This window comes from Pseudophryne corroboree, chromosome 3 (genome assembly GCF_028390025.1).
Source record: "Pseudophryne corroboree isolate aPseCor3 chromosome 3, aPseCor3.hap2, whole genome shotgun sequence".
In the NCBI taxonomy this organism is placed as follows: Eukaryota; Metazoa; Chordata; class Amphibia; order Anura; family Myobatrachidae; genus Pseudophryne; species Pseudophryne corroboree.
The window spans coordinates 4882848-4903641 of NC_086446.1; the positions used below are offsets into that span (position 1 = coordinate 4882848).

The 20794-nt window shown below is 46.9% G+C and overlaps 1 protein-coding gene across 1 annotated transcript in view; it reads left to right on the top strand.

The window, feature by feature from the left end:
• Positions 1 to 20794, top strand: part of LOC135054516 (gastrula zinc finger protein XlCGF26.1-like) — a 93546-nt gene that overhangs the window by 13266 nt on the left and 59486 nt on the right. Inside the window, exons 2-5 of the mRNA XM_063957644.1 lie at positions 11917 to 12079; positions 12995 to 13073; positions 13192 to 13289; positions 13422 to 13629. Coding sequence (XP_063813714.1) covers positions 11984 to 12079; positions 12995 to 13073; positions 13192 to 13289; positions 13422 to 13629 — 481 coding nt within the window. The 5' untranslated portion in view covers positions 11917 to 11983. The remainder of the gene's footprint in view (positions 1 to 11916; positions 12080 to 12994; positions 13074 to 13191; positions 13290 to 13421; positions 13630 to 20794) is intronic.

Genomic DNA, 20794 nt, shown 5'->3' on the forward strand with positions numbered 1-20794 from the left:
TCCTCCGTTTAGGCACTATAGCACAAGTGCACGGATTATTTTAGGTAAATACCTTTGGGAGTTCCCGGCTGTAGGGCAGCGTTTACAAGCACACAGTCAGCGGTGGTGGAGATTTTGACAAGTTGTCAATGCTGCACTCGGCAGCGTTCACTGAGACTTTGCTTCACATGCTCCTTCCTTAGAGGTGTTGTAATATCCTGGCTAGATAGAGGTGATTTGAGCTTCTCATTAAGAGGTAGATAAAAAGCTGACACCCCACTGAGAAGCCAGTCTTGAGGAAGTCCCGAGAATTGACGGGACGAAACGCGTTGACGTCATCACCCGTTTTCAACCGCTGCATACGTGATTTGTCTCTGGCCGCTTTTTACCGCTCCTGCTGTTCGTGCTGTGCCGATTCCTGCCGCTCACCTTGCCGCATCCTGTGTGCCAATTGGCGGCCGCTCACGGTGTGCTGATGCATTGAGGACACCTGCCGCTCACAGTGTACGGGTACATTGAGGATACCTGCCGCTCACAGTGTGCCGATACATTGAGGACACTTACACCTACGGCTCATTACCACTGTGGCTCCCTGAACGCTGCCGAGTGCAGCATTGACAACTTGTCAAAATCTCCACCACTGCTGACTGTGTGCGCTTGTAAACGCTGCCCTACAGCCGGGAACTCCCAAAGGTATTTACCTAAAATAATCCGTGCACTTGTGCTATAGTGCCTAAACGGAGGATATTCCCAAGAAAGGGTAAATATAACCCCATTTAACTGGGCAAAACACATCAGGAAGGACTAATCCTGTACTGGGACGCCAGTAACAGGATAAGTGGAGACTTTTATACTATCATTTATTTATATATAAGCTGTCATATAGTGATGAGAAATAATGTGGCACTAACGGCAAATTAATGATTAATGTTTCATACAAATTGGTTACCTTTTGTAAGATTTACAGGTCTAATCAATTAAGCTAAAGCAGCCTTATATTTTTAATAAATTAAGGAATGCATTCCGGTTGAATTATACTAGCAATTGAGCTGATACATTTTACTATAGGTTTTAACAAATGTGTTTATCTAAGTGTAATGTGATTTGTTTCTAGTAAAAGAATAGAATGTAACAAGTCTCTTGGTTTTTTAGTAAAGGCAATTACTCACATATTATCACTGTAATTGGAGTCACTGAAGCGCACGGACACACCCCATTGTATTCTAGGACCAGCGTACTTAAGAGGACTGCTGCCATCTAGTGGCTAAAAACCAAATCTCTTATCATAGTTGAAAACTAATGTACCTAGTCCTCTGATTTATACCCGCACTACTGACTAGAGAGAAAACTAATTGATTTAACCTAAAGAAAGTGGGCTAAACCTAAGGTTTCATTAAGACCCTTGGGCGCTAGGCAATCCAGAATATCCATCTGGATTCAAGTTGTAACAACTTTTTACCCCGGTTGCCGCCCCTCTGGGAGGCTGGCACACAATCAATTGCTTTGTATTTTAAACTAGATAAATTATGCCGGGCTTGTACAAAGTGCCGTGCCACCGGCTGCTCACTCGTACCCGATAAAAGTGCATTTCGGATCGCCGATCTATGTTGGGTAAGCCTCACCTTCAGCTGGCATTCTGTTTTGCCTACATAATATAAGCCACAGGGGCACACTATAACATAGATTACGAAACGGCTTGTGCATGTGAGAGGCCATTTAATGCTAAGTCGTTTGCCCGTGTGGGGATGTGGGATAGAATCCCCAGTAAGCATGTATGAGCATGTCGTACAGCCCAAACATTTAAAGCATCCATTTTTCCGGCTAAGAAAATTGTGAGATGTAGTGGTTTCCAAAAAACCGGTCACATCAGTTTTGACTAGCAGATCTCTTAAATTCCTCCCTCGCGAGTAACTGGGCATAAGCCTGGTTTTATTAAAGCATTTAAGCTCTGGGTCAGTTCTCACCATTCGCCATAATTCCTTGGCTTTTCGCGTAGTTCTTGGGCTGTTCATTATATTCATTTACCCATGCGATTGTATCCGTTAATTCTCTGGCTGGGTCCACAGGATTATCCACAGGATAACATTGGGATATTGTCGAGCGACAGCGAAAATGGAACCAACACGGTCACAAGCTTTCTGGCCTCCCAGGATGCATTGGGGCCTCCACTATATAGTCCCGCCCCCTGACTCAGTCAGATCAGTTTTTTGCTTGGTGCGGCAGGAGCCGCAGGGTCAGGGCTGCTGTGAAAGCAGCCTCAAGTTTTCATTACTTTATTTTTATAGACTTACTGTTTTTGTTTGAGCGACTTCTCTTAACAGCGTCTTAAACGTGCATTAGAAAGAGTCGCTCCAGCAACTCTCCACCGGGTCGCAACAGCGCTTACCTTCGCGGTACAGTGCTGTCTCGACGGGCGTCTGTGTCGGATGTTCTAGCAGGTCCAGCAGACGTTACCAGGCTGTGGCCGGAGCATGGGGAGACAGTGAGTATATGGACTTCCTCTTACTAGAGGGGTCAGGACACAGCTACGCTGATTTGGTGGAGACTACAAACAGCGTGTTGATGCGCCGAACATCTCGAGTGTGACAGCGCTACGCTCCGGGGATCATAGGCGCCAGGACTAGGTGAGGCCGCGATCCTAGGAGTTTAAGTCAACAGGGGGTTTCAGACGCTCTCCTGGCCGTCCCTCCTCCGAGTTCATGGCCAGTTCCCGCGGGTCTCTCGTTTCATGAACTGAATGACCTCACTTCCGGCTCAGACGCTACCACAAGGGTACTCTGTCGCAGCTTAGACGCTGCGGTTGTGTACACTGGATATAAACCCGCCAGACCGAGTCGCAGGCCTTTAGTGTCTGCATGCACGTGGAGTCGCTCAGCGTCCGTGTCCGTTGGTGAGCGTCCGTGTCCGTTATCAGTTACCAAGAGCGGCAGTGTACACCAGTAGCGTCTGAATCCACTCAGCGTCTTTCGAGCGTCTTTGCTTGGATATGGAAGTGTGGTGAGTCTCCCTGTATCCCGCTCCCTGGAGGCAGGCTATACAGTACTAAAAATTCCTTCTACTTCTTAGTGTGCACTGTTAATTTTTAGTACCTATTGCATATGAGACCTGTATATTACTGTGTTTTCTGCATGTTATGTTGAAAAAGAACCAGTTAAACAGAAGTACAATTTTCCTACTTATGTATAAGTTATTATGGAGGTTGTATTCTCATATGACAATGTCTAATGCTTTAACATGTGACTGACTGCTAGTATGTGTGCTGACTTTTCTGTGATAATGTCAGTCCTGTTCTGACCCTCAAATCAGGTGCACTTTGGTCAGATTGATTTCACCTCTATATACTGATTATAGGGTGTGGTTCAGTCACAAAATTGTGTAGTCAATATCAGAAAAAATGTCTGTGAGCGGCAAAAGTGATGAGGAGAATTTGTCAAGCACTCCTACAGCCCTAACATGCTTATCTTGTAAGTCAGGGGTAATTGATATGATTCAGTTGGTCACTTATGAGGGTTTGTGTGCAAACTGTTTCGCTTTTCAGCGAAGTAAAAAACAGGAGTTAGTTCAACCTCCAGTAGAGCCACCATGGAATATGTTCGCAAAGACTCTGTCTTCAATAGCGGACAGGTTAGCTCCAGTAGCACCACCTCAGGGGTTAGGTTACACTATGAACCCATACATGCAGCTCCCTTCCTATGGTTTGGTTCCAGTAGCCTCTACAAGCAACCAAGGGGTAGGTAAGACTAAGACAGATACGTCTGTATGGCAGACTACACAAGAGGATACATCGGATGATGATGCGGAAACAATAGATTCAACTCCGTATGATGATCAGTCGCAGAGCTTTAGTTCAGATGATGTAGCTGAACTCATTAATGCAGTAAAGGATGTGCTTTCTCTGGAAGAACCAGCTAAGATGGCGTTAAAAGCAAAAGCACCTGTATTCAAACGAACAAAGTCAGTGAAAGCTGAATTTCCAGCGTCAGAGGAGTTGACGGAAATGATGGATGAGTCTTGGGCAGCGCCCGGTAAAAAGTATAAGATTCCTAGGAGATGGGATTCTTATTATCCATTTCCTGCTGGAGATTGTTCGAAGAGAGAAGTTCCTCCAAAAGTAGATGCACATGTTCTGCGACTTGTGCACAAATCTGCTTTGCCACTGTCATCTACCTCTTTGAATGATGTCACAGACAGGAGGGTAAAGAGCCTATTGAAAAATATTTTTTCTCTTGTGGGTGCAGTGGTAAGACCTGCTATGGCTTCGGCCTGGGTAGCAAAGGCAATGGGCGAATGGATAGAGGAACTAGAGAATGACATCCCCTCTCCTACTAGGGAGCAAGAGGATCGTCTTTGCCGTTTAAGACAATCTGCCCAGTATTTAGAAGAAGCAGCCATTGATGTAGGCACTGTTGCTTCTAAAGCTTCAGCCCTGGCAGTAGTCGCTCGCAGAGCAGTCTGGCTACGGACCTGAAAGGCAGATGCGGAGTCCAAGAAGGAATTGGAAGCATTGCCTTTCGTGGGTAATATATTATTTGGAAAACCTTTATCGGATATCCTAGAGTCAGAGGCTGAATCGAAGAAGGTCAGATTTCCGGCTACCTACAACCCTAAGTCCAAGGGTTTAAAATTTTGCTCATTTCGCTGGCAAAGCAAAGCGAAAGGTAAAGAGGAGCCTAAACAACCCCAGTTTAAATCCTGGGGTAGGAAGCAGTGGGCTAGCAAAAAGCCAGCTTCCAAACCTGAACAGAAGCCCTCAGCCTGAAGAGACGGGCCTCCGCCTCGAGGATTCCAGGGTTGGGGGCTGACTCCTGCAATTTGCACACACATGGCAACAGTCAACAACAGATGCCTGGGTGCAGAAGGTAGTATCTCAGGGGTATGGGTTCCCATTCAGGAGGCAGCCTCCTCAAAGATTTTTTTGCACCAGCCCGTCTCGTATAGAGTCGAAGGCCAATGCCCTGCAAGAAGCAGTCCAAAAATTACTGCAGTCAGGTGTGATTGTCCCAGTACCTCCATCACAAAAGGGACAGGGGTATTACTCCAATCTGTTTCTAATCCAGAAACCAAATGGGTCATATCGACCAATTCTAAATCTGAAGATGTTGAACAATTACATATGGATCCCGAAGTTCCACATGGAGACGGTACGCTCCATAATGTTGGCTATGGAACCTAGAGACTATATGGTATCTCTGGATGTGCGGGATGCTTACCTACATGTGCCTATAGCACTATCACATCAGTGTTACCTCAGGTTTGCCATCCTCAAGGAACACTTCCAGTTCCAAGCTCTGCCCTTCGGGCTAGCTACAGCACCCAGGGTGTTTACCAAGATCATGGTGGTTATGGCAGCTTGTCTGCGCAAACAAGGGATAAGGATATTCCCATACCTAGACGACCTATTAATCTTAGCACAGTCGCAAGATTTACTGTTGAGCCATCTCCAACAGACGATAGTTTGTTTACAGAGACACGGGTGGCTCATAAATTGGGAGAAGTCGTCCCTGAATCCATCACAGCGGATGGTTCATTTGGGAGCCATATTGGATTCAGACCTACAGAGAGTTCTCTTACCAGAGAAGAATATAGTCAAGGTGCAGGTCATGGCTCAGGAAGCGTTGCAAGCCCAGACAATGTCAGTCCATGCAGCAATGCGACTGTTGGGTCTGATGGTATCAACGTTCGACATGGTGGAATATGCGCAATTCCACTCCAGACCATTGCAGCATCTCATTTTGACAAAATGGAACGGAAATCATCAAACAATAAAGAAGCAGATGATAAAGATTCCAGTAAATGTAAAAAGGTTTCTAGCATGGTGGCTACAGACAGACCATTTAAACAAGGGGAGACCCTTTTGGATAAAAGAGTGGCAAGTCCTGACGACAGATGCCAGCCTGCAAGGTTGGGGGACGGTACTCAGAAGCCTATGGTTCCAGGGAAAATGGACCGCAAGGGAAAGTCGCCTGCCGATAAATCTGTTAGAAATAAGAGCCATTTACTTGGCCCTAGTTCAGGCAAAGGAAAATCTACAAGGAAGACCAGTCCAGATCCGCTCAGACAATGCGACGGCAGTAGCATACCTAAATCATCAAGGAGGGACTCACAGCAAGAGTCTGATGGAGGAAGTAACTCCCATTCTAAAGTGGGCAGAACTCCATCTCCCAGCATTGTCAGCAGTATTTGTCCCGGGTGTACTAAATTGGGAAGCGGATTTTCTCAGTCGGCACACCATTCAGGAAACCGAATGGGCACTACACCCAGAAGTGTTTCAGACACTGGTGAACAGATGGGGTCTACCGGAGATAGACCTTATGGCGTCTCGTCTAAACAACAAAGTTCTGAGGTACGGATCAAGAACAAGGGACCCAGGAGCAGTCCTGGTAGACGCACTGTCAGTAGAATGGAGGTTTCAGCTGGCATATCTGTTCCCTCCAATATCTCTGTTACCCAGAGTAGTGAGAAAGATAAAACAGGCAAAAGGAGCATTCATTCTAAAAGCCCCAGCTTGGCCAAAAAGGCATTGGTACACAGATCTGTGGAGAATGTCCGTGGAAGCACCGATACTGCTCCCTCAACGTCCAGATCTGTTAATGCAGGGTCCTTGTTGTCACAATCATCTGGATCGCCTGTCTTTGACGGCGTGGCTGTTGAAACCTCTATCTTAGAGGCTAAAGGATTTTCAAAGCAAGTAATCCAAACCATGCTTAGAGCAAGAAAGCCTTCTTCGGCCCGTGTATATCATAGAATATGGCAAGCCTATATTCATTGGTGTTCTGGAAAAAATTACAATCCAAGAGCCTTTAAAGTAGCTAGAATTTTGGATTTTCTGCAGGCAGGATTGGATAAGGGGTTGAAGGTTGCTTCCTTGAGGGTGCAAGTCTCAGCGTTGACTGTATGGTTTCAGCAGAAGATTGCTGACCTACAGGATGTACGTACTTTTTTCCAAGGAGTTGTACATATTCAACCTCCATTTGTTCCTCCTGCAGCTCCCTGGGATTTGAATTTAGTTCTTAAATTTCTCCAGGGTCCTTTGTTTGAACCACTTGAGAGAGCAGATCTTAAGTGGTTAACGGTTAAAGTTCTTTTTTTACTGGCAATGGCGTCAGCCAGAAGAGTGTCAGATTTAGGAGCATTATCATGTAAGTCTCCTTTCCTAAGTTTTTTTCCAGACAGAGCAGTTCTCAGAACGAGATCTAGTTATCTTCCAAAGGTGGTGTCAAAGTTTCACCTGAATGAAGAGATTGTAGTCCCAGCTTTTCAGGTATCGGGACTATCTGCGGGAGAAGCGTCGCTGGACGTGGTCCGGTCTTTAAAAATCTACATAGATCGTACTAGTGCCATCAGGAAAACAGATTCCCTCTTCATCCTCTACGGATTCCGTAGGAGAGGTTGGCCTGCTAGTAAACAGACGCTGGCGAGATGGCTCCGAATGGTAATATCTGAAGCTTATTCTCATGCAGATCTCCCTATTCCGGCTAATGTCTCTGCACACTCTACACGTAAGGTAGGTCCTTCATGGGTAGCACAACAGGGTGCATCAGCAGAACAGATATGTAAGGCAGCCACATGGTCTTCCATAAACACATTCATCAGACATTATGCCTTGGATACTTTTGCCTCTCATGACGCAGACTTCGGGCGAAAGGTCCTCCTGTGCAATCAGGAACGTCCCCACCACTAAAATGGCTTTGGGAATCCCAATGTTATCCTGTGGATAATCCTGTGGACCCAGCCAGAGAAATAAACGTTATGGTAAGAACTTACCGTTGATAACGTGATTTCTCTTATGTCCACAGGTATCCAGAGGGATCCCACCCGGACGCATCTGATTTGAGGATCTAGACAAACACTAAAAACCTCTTCCTTCTTGTATGGAAGGGTGTGCATGTGTGTTCTTATCGCCTGTACAGGTCTCTACCTAATGTTCCTGCCTATAATCGCTGTGGAAAGAACTGATCTGACTGAGTCAGGGGGCGGGACTATATAGTGGAGGCCCCAATGCATCCTGGGAGGCCAGAAAGCTTGTGACCGTGTTGGTGCCATTTTCGCTGTCGCTCGACAATATCCCAATGTTATCCTGTGGATACCTGTGGACATAAGAGAAATCACGTTATCAACGGTAAGTTCTTACCATAACGTTTATTTTTTTATTATTTTTACCGGATACACCACCCTTAGGACTCTGTTGAGTGGTCCTTATCGCTTTATCCTTAGCTTTATTTAGTTCACTTAGGGAGTATCCCCTTGCCCTAAATTTCTCAATCATGTTGTCAAGTTGTTTGAGCATCATTTCTGAGTCACTGTTTGTCCTGAATACACGGACAAATTGTGAATATGGTAGCCCACGGATGGTATTTTTGGGATGAAAACTATCCGCATGTAAGATCGTGTTCCGATCCGTGGGTTTCGTATATAGCGAGGTGTGAATCTGGTTATTTTTTATCTGAATATTAATGTCTAAATAACAAATTTCACTAATACTGCTCATCATGGTGAATTTAATAGGGCTGATGGAGAGATTTTGAGCTTCAACAATGGCCTCTAATACACATATGTCCCCTTTCCACAGGATCAGTAGGTCATCGATATAACGATGGTACATAAACAATGAATCAGCAGTGTCTTTGTCCTCAAAAAAGATACCTTTTTCAGTTTCCCACATAAAGCAATTTGCAAAGGAAGGGGCCACAGAGGACCCCATTGCACAGCCCGTTACCTGTTTATAAAACACACCATTAAACATAAAATAATTATGCTCCAGAGTGAATAATAAAAGTGTTAAAAACAGATCTATATCAGGCCCTTGATAAAGTGCATTGCCATATAATAACTTACGTACAGATTCCACACCTGCCCCATGAGGGATGCAGGTGTATAAACTGGTGACATCCAGTGTCACCAGAGACGCCCCATCTGGAACCATCTGTAGTTGTGCAAATTTGCTGAGTAAAGTGCTGGAGTCCTTAAGGTGGGAGAACGTATATCTTGTATACAGGGTTGAAGAAAGGTATCAAGAAAAATCGACACTGGTTCGCACAGAGACCCACGGGCCGAGATAATGGGTCTGCCCGGTGGTCTCTGCGCGTCCTTGTGGACTTTTGGCAAAGTATAAAAGATAGGAATTACCGGAAAGGCAGTAGTTAACTTGTCCACTATGGCCTGTGTTAAAAGACCTTGTGTTACAGCCTGTTTCAGAATACTGTCCAGTTCCTGTTTATAAGTGGAAGTCGGGTCACCCTCCAATTTGACATAGGTTGAAGTGTCTAGGAGTAACCGTTCACATTCCTGAATGTACGCTGTTGTATCCTGGACCACAATGGCACCCCCCTTATCCGCGGCGCGAATAATAATGCCCTTCCTGGACTGTAGGCCTTTCAATGCTGCTCTCTCTTCCTTGGATAAATTATATCTGATAGGCTTGTCCGCTGTTGCGAGACTGTCATCCAAGAGTCGATGAAAAGTTTTTAACGTGGGGTTAGAAGATTGTGGATCAAACGTTGAACGGACGCCCAGATGTTGGATCGTCTCTGGCAATTGCATAGAGGGGGGTTTCACTGATTGTTTAGAAAAATATTCCTTTAGTTTAAGCGTCCTATTTAATTTATAGGGATCTATTTTCCATTTGAACTTGTCTGCCCTATTCGTGGGGATGAAAGATAAACCCTTGGCTAGAAGACTTTGTTCTGCTGCTGTTAAAGCCTGGCTAGACAAGTTGAAAATAGTGTCTATTTGTACTTGTGTGGTCGTCCTCTTTGCTTTCCTTTGTGATTGTCCCCCCCTCCGCGTTGGCCTCGTCCTCTTGCGGTTAGTTCTGTCCGTGTACGTGCCGTTAAAGGGGTCATCTGTGTCGTGGTGTTGATGGTCTCCTATATCCCATCCTCTGCTTCACTCGCCGACGTACTGGAGAACCGTACTCGTTGTGGTTTTTTATAGAGCTGTGGATTGGATCTTGTTCTATACGAGTTGGGCGTTTGATGTAGCCAGTTGTATACTCTGTGTTGGGCATAATCTGCCTGGACCTTCCTATGTTTTTCTTTCTTGTACCGTAATAGGTCATTCCTATAGGCCTCTATTTGTTTCTCCAGTTTGGATATCCATTTTACCCCCTTGTCCTGACTGAGGGTATTCAAATGCTCTTGCTCAAAGGTGGACATTTTTTCTTTAGTAAGATTCCACTCCTTTGTTGACTCCTCGACAACTAATAAAATTAGGTCCATGGAGCATTTATTTAAAATAGATATCCAACGTTTGCAAAAACTGGGGTTATACCTCCCAATCGTAGAGATGTTATGTACCCTGAAGCCACGGGGAATTTGTTTGGCTCTAAAATAATCAGACAGCGTTCTGCTGTGATATAAAAAGTCAATTTCCCTCTTCTTCAGCTTAAATAATTCCTTGTAGATCTCTGCATTAGATTCTATGATCTCATCTGTCAATGCGGTGTCCTTATGTAAAATTTTATCGGCATCTATATCGGAGAAACTTAATGTCTCATAGTTATCACACTCCATCAGGAATGATGTGAAATCCTCTTCACCCGTTGAGGAAGCCATAATACAATCCGATATGCCTTTGCTATGTTAATCAGTATATAATTGAAAAATAAGTGCAAAAAGCTGTGCATACATATAAAGTGCTGCAATATCTGGTAAAGTGCCGTTTCAGGATTTATTCCACTGCGGGAATGCAAAAAAGTGCCTGTGCATAGTAGTGCAAAGAAGTGAAAAAAAGAGGGCTGTGGAGGGAAACACTGCCGGGTGCCGTGGGATGATACCAGCGAACTTACCCACCGCAGCGGTGCGCTGTATCCAAATATGTCCACATATATAGGGTCCCTGGCACTCCGGGCTTACGTTCACCGTGCTCCGGTGCCTTCCCTGCAGAGCAGCATCTGTGTATATATCCTTTGAATGGGCGGCACTCAGAGACTTAGAAACAGAGTTTAAAGTGCAAAAAAAGACCCCACTGGGCCAATTTATTAGTAACGTTTCGGGGTATAGTTCCCCTTCCTCAGATAATATAACACAGCAAACATAGTGCATTTTATAGACAAATCAATCAAGTAAACAAAACAACAAACCTGTGCCTCTATCTATCTATCTATCTATCTGTCTGTCTGTCTGTCTGTCTGTCTGTCTATCTGTCTATCTATCAATCATTTTTTAACGATATTGTTCTTTAATATCTACCAGTGTGTAACTGGTCGCTCAGTGTTAGATGTGTTCTCTGTGATGTGTATTATATTTATTCCTAGACACCCCAACTGTGAGCAAGCAGAGCGTTTATTATAAGTTTCACATTCTGTAGTCTCATTGATTCACGGAGGATGGACACAGGTGTCAGAAGATGGAGAGGATATTAAATATCTCCCTGAAAATTATCTACTTACTGGGGGGAAAACAATTGTTTGAGAAGTTGGTTGGGTGTCTGTTTGTTTTTTTTCCTGTCTATTAGATAGGAAAAAACAGACACTCAACTGACTTTTCAAAGATTTGACTACCCCCCACTGACTGGAAAGGTGAGGGGATCTGGGAGCATTACAGTGACATCACATATCCATAGTAATAATACAGGGACATGACTGGGGAGGTGAGGGGGTCTGGGAGTGTCACAGTGACGTCACTTATATCTTTAGTAGTAATACAGGAACATGACTGGGGAGGTGAGGGGATCTGGGGGTGTCACTGTGACATCACTTGTATCTATAGTAATAAAACAGGGACATGACTGGGAAGGTGACCGAATCTGTGAAATGTCACAGTAACATCACTTATATCTATAGTAATAACACAGGGACATGACTGGGGAGGTGAGGGGATCTGGGAGCGTCACAGTGACATCACTTGTATCTATAGTAATAAAACAGGGACATGACTGGGAAGGTGAGGGGGATCTGGGAGTGTATGCAGTGATATTTGGTGTCTCCCCAATGCACAGGAATTCACAGTAGTGAGGAAGACATCCCTGTGTGTCAGGAGAACTGAGCAGGACCCAGAACCCCATCATGGTGCCTCCACCTCACTCACTGATACATGAGAGGAACAATGACAAGAAGATCCTGGATCTCACCAACAAGATCATTCAGCTGCTGACTGGAGAGGTGACTGCTGGGAATGGGACATTATACAGTAACACCAGGGGACGTGTCTGGGTGATGACTGGAGAGGTGACTGCTGGTAATGGGACATTATACAGTAACACCGGGGGACGTGTCTGGGTGATGACTGGAGAGGTGACTGCTGGGAATGGGACATTATACAGTAACACCAGGGGATGTGTCTGGGTGATGACTGGAGAGGTGACTGCTGGGAATGGGGCATTATACAGTAACACCGGGGGACGTGTCTGGGTGATGACTGGAGAGGTGACTGCTGGGAATGGGACATTATACAGTAACACCAGGGGATGTGTCTGGGTGATGACTGGAGAGGTGACTGCTGGGAATGGGGCATTATACAGTAACACCAGGGGATGTGTCTGGGTGATGACTGGAGAGGTGACTGCTGGGAATGGGACATTATACAGTAACACCAGGGGACGTGTCTGGGTGATGACTGGAGAGGTGACTGCTGGGAATGGGCATTATACAGTAACACCAGGGGATGTGTCTGGGTGATGACTGGAGAGGTGACTGCTGGGAATGGGACATTATACAGTAACACCAGGGGACGTGTCTGGGTGATGACTGGAGAGGTGACTGCTGGGAATGGGACATTATACAGTAACACCAGGGGATGTGTCTGGGTGATGACTGGAGAGGTGACTGCTGGGAATGGGGCATTATACAGTAACATCAGGGGATGTGTCTGGGTGATGACTGGAGAGGTGACTGCTGGGAATGGGACATTATACAGTAACATCAGAGGATGTGTCTGGGTGATGACTGGAGAGGTGACTGCTGGGAATGGGACATTATACAGTAACACCAGGGGATGTGTCTGGGTGATGACTGTATCACTCTGTGTGTCAGGTTCCTATAAGGTGTGAGGATGTCACTGTCTATGTCTCCATGCAGGAGGAGGAGTATATAGAGGAACACAGGGGTCTGTACAAGGACGTGATGATGGAGAATCACCAGCCCCTCACATCACTGGGTAAGAGGAGACTGTCATGTATTGTACAGGGGAGAGCAGGTATGGGGGCCCATATATACACACATCATCTGATAATCACATATATACACTGTACTCAGTCACTGTGTGTCTCCTACAGATGGGCCCAGTAACAGAGATACCCCAGAGAGATGTCCCCATCCTCTGTATTCCCAGGATTGTACAGAGGAGAATCACAGGATCCCACAGGAGGATCAGGTAGGTGGGATTTAGGGTCTCCCCCATATACCAAAGTGACTGTCACTATATGATCTGTAGAGGAGCTGTGTGTCTTATACACTGATATTATACTGTTTCAGTTTAGACTTTACTACTTTATTGGTCATATAGTGTGAAGAGCTGACTGATGTAAAGGCAGAAGATATAGAGGGAGAAGAAGAGACGTATTTGACTGATATAAAGGTAGAAGACATATCGGGAGAAGAAGTGATGTATGTGACTGATATAAAGGCAGAAGATATAGAGGGAGAAGAAGAGACGTATGTGAGGGGTGATCAGCAGTGTAAGGAGGAGGAAATCCCTACAGATATCAGCACAGGTGAGTAATAAACACTTATTACAGAAAAGAGTCGCATATTCTCCTTGCTCAGTGACTACAGCCATCTCTTATCCTACACCCTCCTCTGTCAGTACACAGTAGGGAGGGAAATGTATCTGCCCAGTAAGGGAGTCAGGAACCATCAGCCCCTATTATACTCCTGCTCTCCTCCTCACATCATGTCACTGTGTGTTACCAGCCCAGAGATCTGACCAGTCTCCTCCCCACAATCTCTGGTGTATCTCATACATCAAGAGATATCATCCCCTATTATACTCATCCTCTCCCCCTCACGTCATGTCACTGTGTGTTACCAGCCCAGAGATCTGACCAGTCTCCTCCCCACACTCTCTGGTGTATCTCATACATCAGGGGACATCAGCCCCTATTATACTCCTGCTCCCCCCCTCACATCATGTCACTGTGTGTTACCAGCTCAGAGATCTGACCAGTCTCCTCCCCACACTCTCTGGTGTATCTCATACATCAGGTGCCATCAGCCCCTATTATACTCCTGCTCTCCTCCTCACATCATGTCAATGTGTTACCAGCCCAGAGATCTGACCAGTCTCCTCACGACACTCTCTGGTGTATCATATACATCAGGAGACATCAGCCCCTATTATACTCCTGCTCTCCCCCTCACGTCATGTCACTGTATGTTACCAGCCCAGAGATCTGACCAGTCTCCTCCCCACACTCTCTGGTGTATCTCCTACATCAGGAGCCATCAGTCCCTATTATACTCCTGCTCTCCCCCTCACGTCATGTCACTGTGTGTTACCAGCCCAGAGATCTGACCAGTCTCCTCCCCACACTCTCTGGTGTATCTCATACATCAGGAGCCATCAGCCCCTATTATACTCCTGCTCTCCCCCTCACGTCATGTCACTGTGTGTTACCAGCCCAGAGATCTAACCAGTTTCCTCTCCACACTCTGTGGTGCGTTCCAGATAATTAGCCCCGCCGGATGTGGTAAGAGAGTCACAGTACACTCCCCACCTCTTCGTTTTACAAAGAATATTTCTCATACGTCCTAGAGGATGCCGGGGACACTTCAAGAACCATGGGGTATAGTTGGACTCCACAGGAGACCTGGGCACTTTAAGACTTTCAAAGGGGTATGAACTGGCTCCTCCCTCTATGCCCCTCCTCCAGTCTCCAGTTTAGAATTTGTGCCCAGGCAGACTGGATGCACACTGAGGAGTTCTACTGAGTTTCTCTGAAAATACTTTATGTTAGGTTTATTATTTTCAGGGAGCACTGCTGGCAACAGTCTCCCTGCATCGTGGGCCTTAGGGGAGAGAAGTCAGACCTACTTCTGTGAGTTTCAAGGCTCTGCTTCTTTGGCTACAGGATACCATTAGCTCCAGAGGGTTTGGAACACTAGGTACGCCTAGGGGTTCATTCCCAGAGCCCGCCGTCACCCCCTTGCAGAGCCAGAAGTCAGAAGACAGGTGAGTAGAAGAAGACAGAAGACTTCAGTGACGGCTTTGAGGTACCGCACAGCGATCGCACGCTGCGCGCCATGCTCCCACACACTGCGGCACTACAGTGTGCAGGGCGCGGGGGGGGGGGGGGGGGGGCGCGCCCTGGGCAGCATATAAACCTCACATATCGGACTGGCAACAGCGGACTAAGTGCCAGGGCACTGTCCGGACCCCTGCCAGTATAAAAAACTTTAAAGAAGAGCGGGTCTGAAGCGCGCCATTATGGGGGCGGGGCTTAGCCCTCACAGCACACAGCCCGACGCCATTTTCTCTCCACAAGGTGCAGAGACGCTGGTTCTTCCTCACACTGCTGTACAAGTAACAGGGTGGAAAAGTGGAGGGGGGGGGGCACAGTGATTTTGGTGCATTGTATAAAATTTATAAAAGCGCTGCAGGTCTGGGACATTTTCTGTAGTGTTTTCAGACCGGGATTAGGTGCTGGGGTGTGAGCTGGCAATATCTCCCTCTGTGTCCCTCTGACAGGCTTTACTGTGGGTCTGTCCACAATAGGCCCAGTGTATCTGCGTGTGGTGGGTGCACGTGTGTTGGCATGTCTGAGGCGGAGTGCTATTACCAGGAGGAGACTATGTTAGGGACACAAAACGCTGTGGGAGTGACCCTGTCGGCACCGCCGACACCTGATTGGGTGAATGTTTTGAGTGCTTTGAATGCAAATGTGGCTCTGATAAATAAAAGATTGGATAAATCTGAGTCTCAGAACCAGGCTTGGAAGAAATCCGTAGAGGATGTGTTGTCTCAAGTCCAGACCACCTCGGGGTCACAAAAACGTTCATTTGTCCAGCTGGCAGACACGGATACCGACACAGACACTGATTCCAGTGTCGACTATAGTAATACCAGATTAGATCCTAAACTGGCAAAGAGTATTCAGTACATGATTGTGGCTATAAAAGAGGTATTACATATTACTGAGGACCCTACTGTTCCTGATACAAGGGTCTGTATGTATAAAGGGAAGAAACCTGAGGTAACATTTCCTCCCTCTCATGAACTGAACATGCTTTGTGAAAAGGTTTGGGAAAGTCCTGACAAAAAGTTTCAGATTCCCAAAAGAATTGTTGTGGCGTATCCGTTTACCTCTGGGGATAGGGAAAAGTGGGAGTCACCCCCCATTGTGGACAAAGCTCTATCAAGGCTGTCCAAAAAGGTGGCTCTTCCGCCCCCTGACACGGCAGCCCTAAAGGATCCTGCGGATCGTAGGCAGGAAAGTACATTGAAATCCATTTTCTCTTACGTCCTAGAGGATGCTGAGGACTCCGTAAGGACCATGGGGATAGACGGGCTCCGCAGGAGACATGGGCACTTTAAGAAAGACTTTAGGATTTGGGTGTGCACTGGCTTCTACCTCTATGCCCCTCCTCCAGACCTCAGTTGATTACTGTGCCCAGTGGAGACTGGGTGCTTTTCAGAAGCTCTCCTGAGTTTCTGACAGAAAGTATTTTGTTAGGTTTTTTATTTTCAGGGAGCCTGCTGGCAACAGACTCCCTGCATTGTGGGACTGAGGGGAGAGAAGCAGGCCTACTTCTGTGAGTTGAAAGGCTCTGCTTCTTAGGCTACTGGACACCATTAGCTCCAGAGGGATCGGTACGCAGGTCTCATCCTCGCCGTCCGTTCCAGAGCCTGACTGTAGAAGCCACGTGAGTATGAGAAGTTAGAAGACATCAGAGGCGGCAGAAGACTTCACTGCCCTGGGCAGCAAATAAACCTCTCCTGGCTAAAGATGGGTATATACAGCCGGCCACTGTATATACCTACGAGCCCCCGCCAAAGTTTTGTATTTTAGAGCGGGACAGAAGCCCGCCGCCGAGGGGGCGGGGTTTCTCTCTCAGCACTCACCAGCGTAATTTTTTCTCCACAGCACCGCTGAGAGGAAGCTCCCCGGACTCTCCCCTGCTTAGATCACGGTGACAAGAGGGTTTTAAAGTAGAGGAGGGGCACATAATTGGCGTATTGAGTATAAAAGTGCTATCTGGGTAAACATACATATTGTGTTTTTGTCCTGGGTTATTATAGCGCTGGGTGTGTGCTGGCATACTCTCTCTCTGTCTCTCCTAACGGCCTTGTGGGGGAACTGTCCTCAGATAAGAGGGTTCCCTGAGTGTGTGGTGTGTCGGTATGTGTGTCGACATGTCTGAGGTAGAAGGCTTTTCGAGGGAGGAGGAGGAGCAAATGAATGTGGTGTCGCCGTCGACGGCGCCGACACCTGACTAGATGGATATGTGGAATGTTTTAAGTGCCAATGTAAATTTATTACACAAAAGGTTGGATAAAGCTGAATCTAGGGAACAGTCAGGGAGTCAACCCATGCCTGTACCTATGTTGCAGGGACCTTCGGGGTCCCAAAAGCGCCCACTATCCCAAATAGTTGACACGGATACCGACACAGATTCTGACTCCAGTGTTGAATATGATAATGCAAAATTACAGCCAAAGGTGGCTAAATGTATTCGATATATGATTATTGCAATCAAAGATGTTTTGCATATCACAGAGGAACTCCCTGTCCCTGACACGCGGGTAAACATGTATAAGGGAGAGAAAACTGAGATAACTTTTCCCCCCTCACATGAGCTGAACGAGTTATGTGAAAAAGCTTGGGAATCTCCAGACAAGAAACTGCAGATCCTTATGGCGTATCCTTTCCCGCCAACGGACAGGATACGGTGGGAATCATCCCCTAGTGCTTACTCAGACCGGTGATTGCGTCGGCATGGGTGTGTATGTTTTAGCAGCATGGACAGATACCTTATCAGCGGAAATTGATACCCTGGATAAGGATACCATCCTATTGACCCTAGGACATAAAAAAGATGCTGTCTTATATATGAGGGATGCACAAAGAGACATTGCTCTATTGGGTTCGAGAATCAACGCTATGTCGATCTCGGCTAGAAGAGTCCTTTGGACCCGCCAATGGACAGGTGATGCCGACTCAAAAAGGCATATGGAGGTTTTACCTTACAAGGGTGAGGAATTGTTTGGGGAAGGTCTCTCGGACCTGGTCTCCACTGCTACGGCAGGCAAATCTAATTTTTTGCCTTATATTCCTCGCAACCTAAAAAAGTACCGCAATATCAAAAGCAGTCCTTTTGATTAAACAGAAACAAGAAAGCCGTGGATCGTCCTTTCTTGCCAGAGGTAAGGGTAGAGGGAAAAAGCTGCACAACACAGCTAGTTCCCAGGAACAGAAGTCCTCCCCGGCCTCTGCAAATTCCACCGCATGACGCTGGGGCTCCACTAAGGGAGTCCGCCCCAGTGGGGGCACGTCTTCGAATTTTCAGCCACATCTGGGCCCACTCACAGGTGTTTCCCTGGGCAATATAAATTGTTTCCCAGGGTTACAAGCTGGAATTCGAAGAGGTTTTTCAAATCGGCTCTGCCAACGTCTCCTCAAGAACGGGAGATAGTGTTAAATGCAATCGAAAAATTGTATCTTCAACAGGTGGTGGTCAAGGTCCCCCCGCTTCAACAGGGCAGGGGATATTACTCAACCCTGTTTGTGGTCCCGAAACCGGACGGTTCGGTCAGACCCATTTTAAATTTAAAATCCCTGAACCTATACTTGAAAGGGTTCAAATTCAAGATGGAATCGCTCAGGGCGGTCATCGCCAGCCTGGAAGGGGGAGATTTTATGGTATCTCTGGACATAAAGGATGCATACCTTCATGTTCCCATTTATCCCCCTCATCAGGCGTACCTGAGATTTGCGGTACAGGATTGTCATTACCAATTTCAGACGTTGCCGTTCGGGCTTTCCACGGCCAAGGTAATGGTGGAAATTATGGTGCTCCTGCGCAAGCAAGGTGTCACAATTATCCCGTTCTTGGACGATCTCCTCATAAAAGCGAGATCAAGAGAACAATTACTGAACAGCGTGTCACTTTCACTGAAGGTGTTACAGCAACACGGCTGGATTCTAAATCTACCGAAGTCGCAGCTGGTTCCTACGACTCGTCTACCCTTCTTGGGCATGATTCTGGATACGGACCAGAAAAGGGTGTATCTGCCGATAGAAAAGGCTCAAGAACTCGTGACTTTGGTCAGGAACCTATTGAAATCAAAACGGGTGTCAGTGCATCACTGCACCCGAGTCCTGGGAAACATGGTGGCATCGTACGAGGCCATTCCATTCGGCAGGTTCCATGCACGGACCTTCCAATGGGACCTACTGGACAAATGCATCGGTTGATCACCCTGTCCCCCAGGGCCAGGGTGTCTCTCCTGTGGTGGCTGCAGAGTGCTCACCTTCTAGAGGGCCGTAGATTCGGCATTCAGGACTGGGTCCTGGTAACCACGGACGCGAGCCTCCGAGGTTGGGGTGCAGTCACACAAGGAAGGAACTTCCAGGGCTTTGGTCAAGTCAGGAGACTTGTCTCCACATCAACGTCCTGGAGCTAAGGGCCCTATTCAACGCCCCTTCGTCAAGCGGAGACTTTGCTTCGCGACTTACCAGTTCTGATCCAGTCAGACAACATCACCGCAGTAGCTCATGTAAACCGCCAGGGCGGCACAAAGAGCAGAGTGGTAATGGCGGAAGCCACAAAGATTCTATGCTGGGCGGAAAACCATGTAAGCGCCATATCAGCAGTGTTCATTCCGGGAGTGGACAACTGGGAAGCAGACTTCCTCAGCAGACATGACCCGCATCCGGGAGAGTAGGGACTTCATCAGGAAGTCTTCTCACAGATTGCAAGCCAATGGGGCCTGCCCCAGATAGACATGATGGCGTCCCGCCTAAACAAAAAACTGCAAAGGTATTGCGCCAGGTCAAGAGACCCTCAGGCAGTAGCGGTGGACGCACTAGTGACACCGTGGGTGTTCCATTCAGTATATGTTTTTCCTCCTCATCCTCTCATCCAAAAGGTGTTGAGAATAATAAGAAAAGGAGGAGTTCGGACAATTCTCATTGTTCCACATTGGCCATGAAGGGCCTGGTACCCGGAATTGCAGGAGATGCTCACAGAAGATCCGTGGCCTCTTCCTCTAAGACAGGACCTGTTGCAACAGGGGCCCTGTCTGTTCCAAGACTTACCGCGGCTGCGTTTGACGGCATGGCGGTTGAACGCCGGATCCTAGCGGAAAAGGGCATTCCGGATTAGGTCATTCCTACTCTGATAAAGGCTAGGAAGGATGTGACAGCTAAACATTATCACCGTATATGGCGTAAATATGTTGCTTGGTGGGAGGCCAGGAATGCTCCTACGAAAGAATTCCATCTGGGCCGTTTCCTTCACTTTCTACAAACTGGAGTGAATTTGGGCCTAAAATTGGGCTCCATTAAGGTCCAGATTTCGGCATTATCCATTTTCTTTCAAAAAGAATTGGCTTCACTTCCAGAAATACAAACTTTTGTGAAGAGAGTGCTTCATATTCAGCCTCCTTTTGTACCTCCGGTGGCGCCTTGGGACCTTAACGTGGTTTTGCATTTCCTTAAGTCGCACTGGTTTGAACCACTTCAGACAGTAGAGTTAAAATATCTCACTTGGAAGGTGGTCATGTTGGCCTTAGCTTCGGCTAGGCGAGTGTCAGAATTGGCGGCTTTGTCTCACAAAAGCCCCTATCTAGTTTTCCATATGGATAGGGCGGAATTGCGGACCCGTCCTCAATTCTTGCCTAAGGTGGTGTCATCCTTTCATATGAACCAACCTATTGTG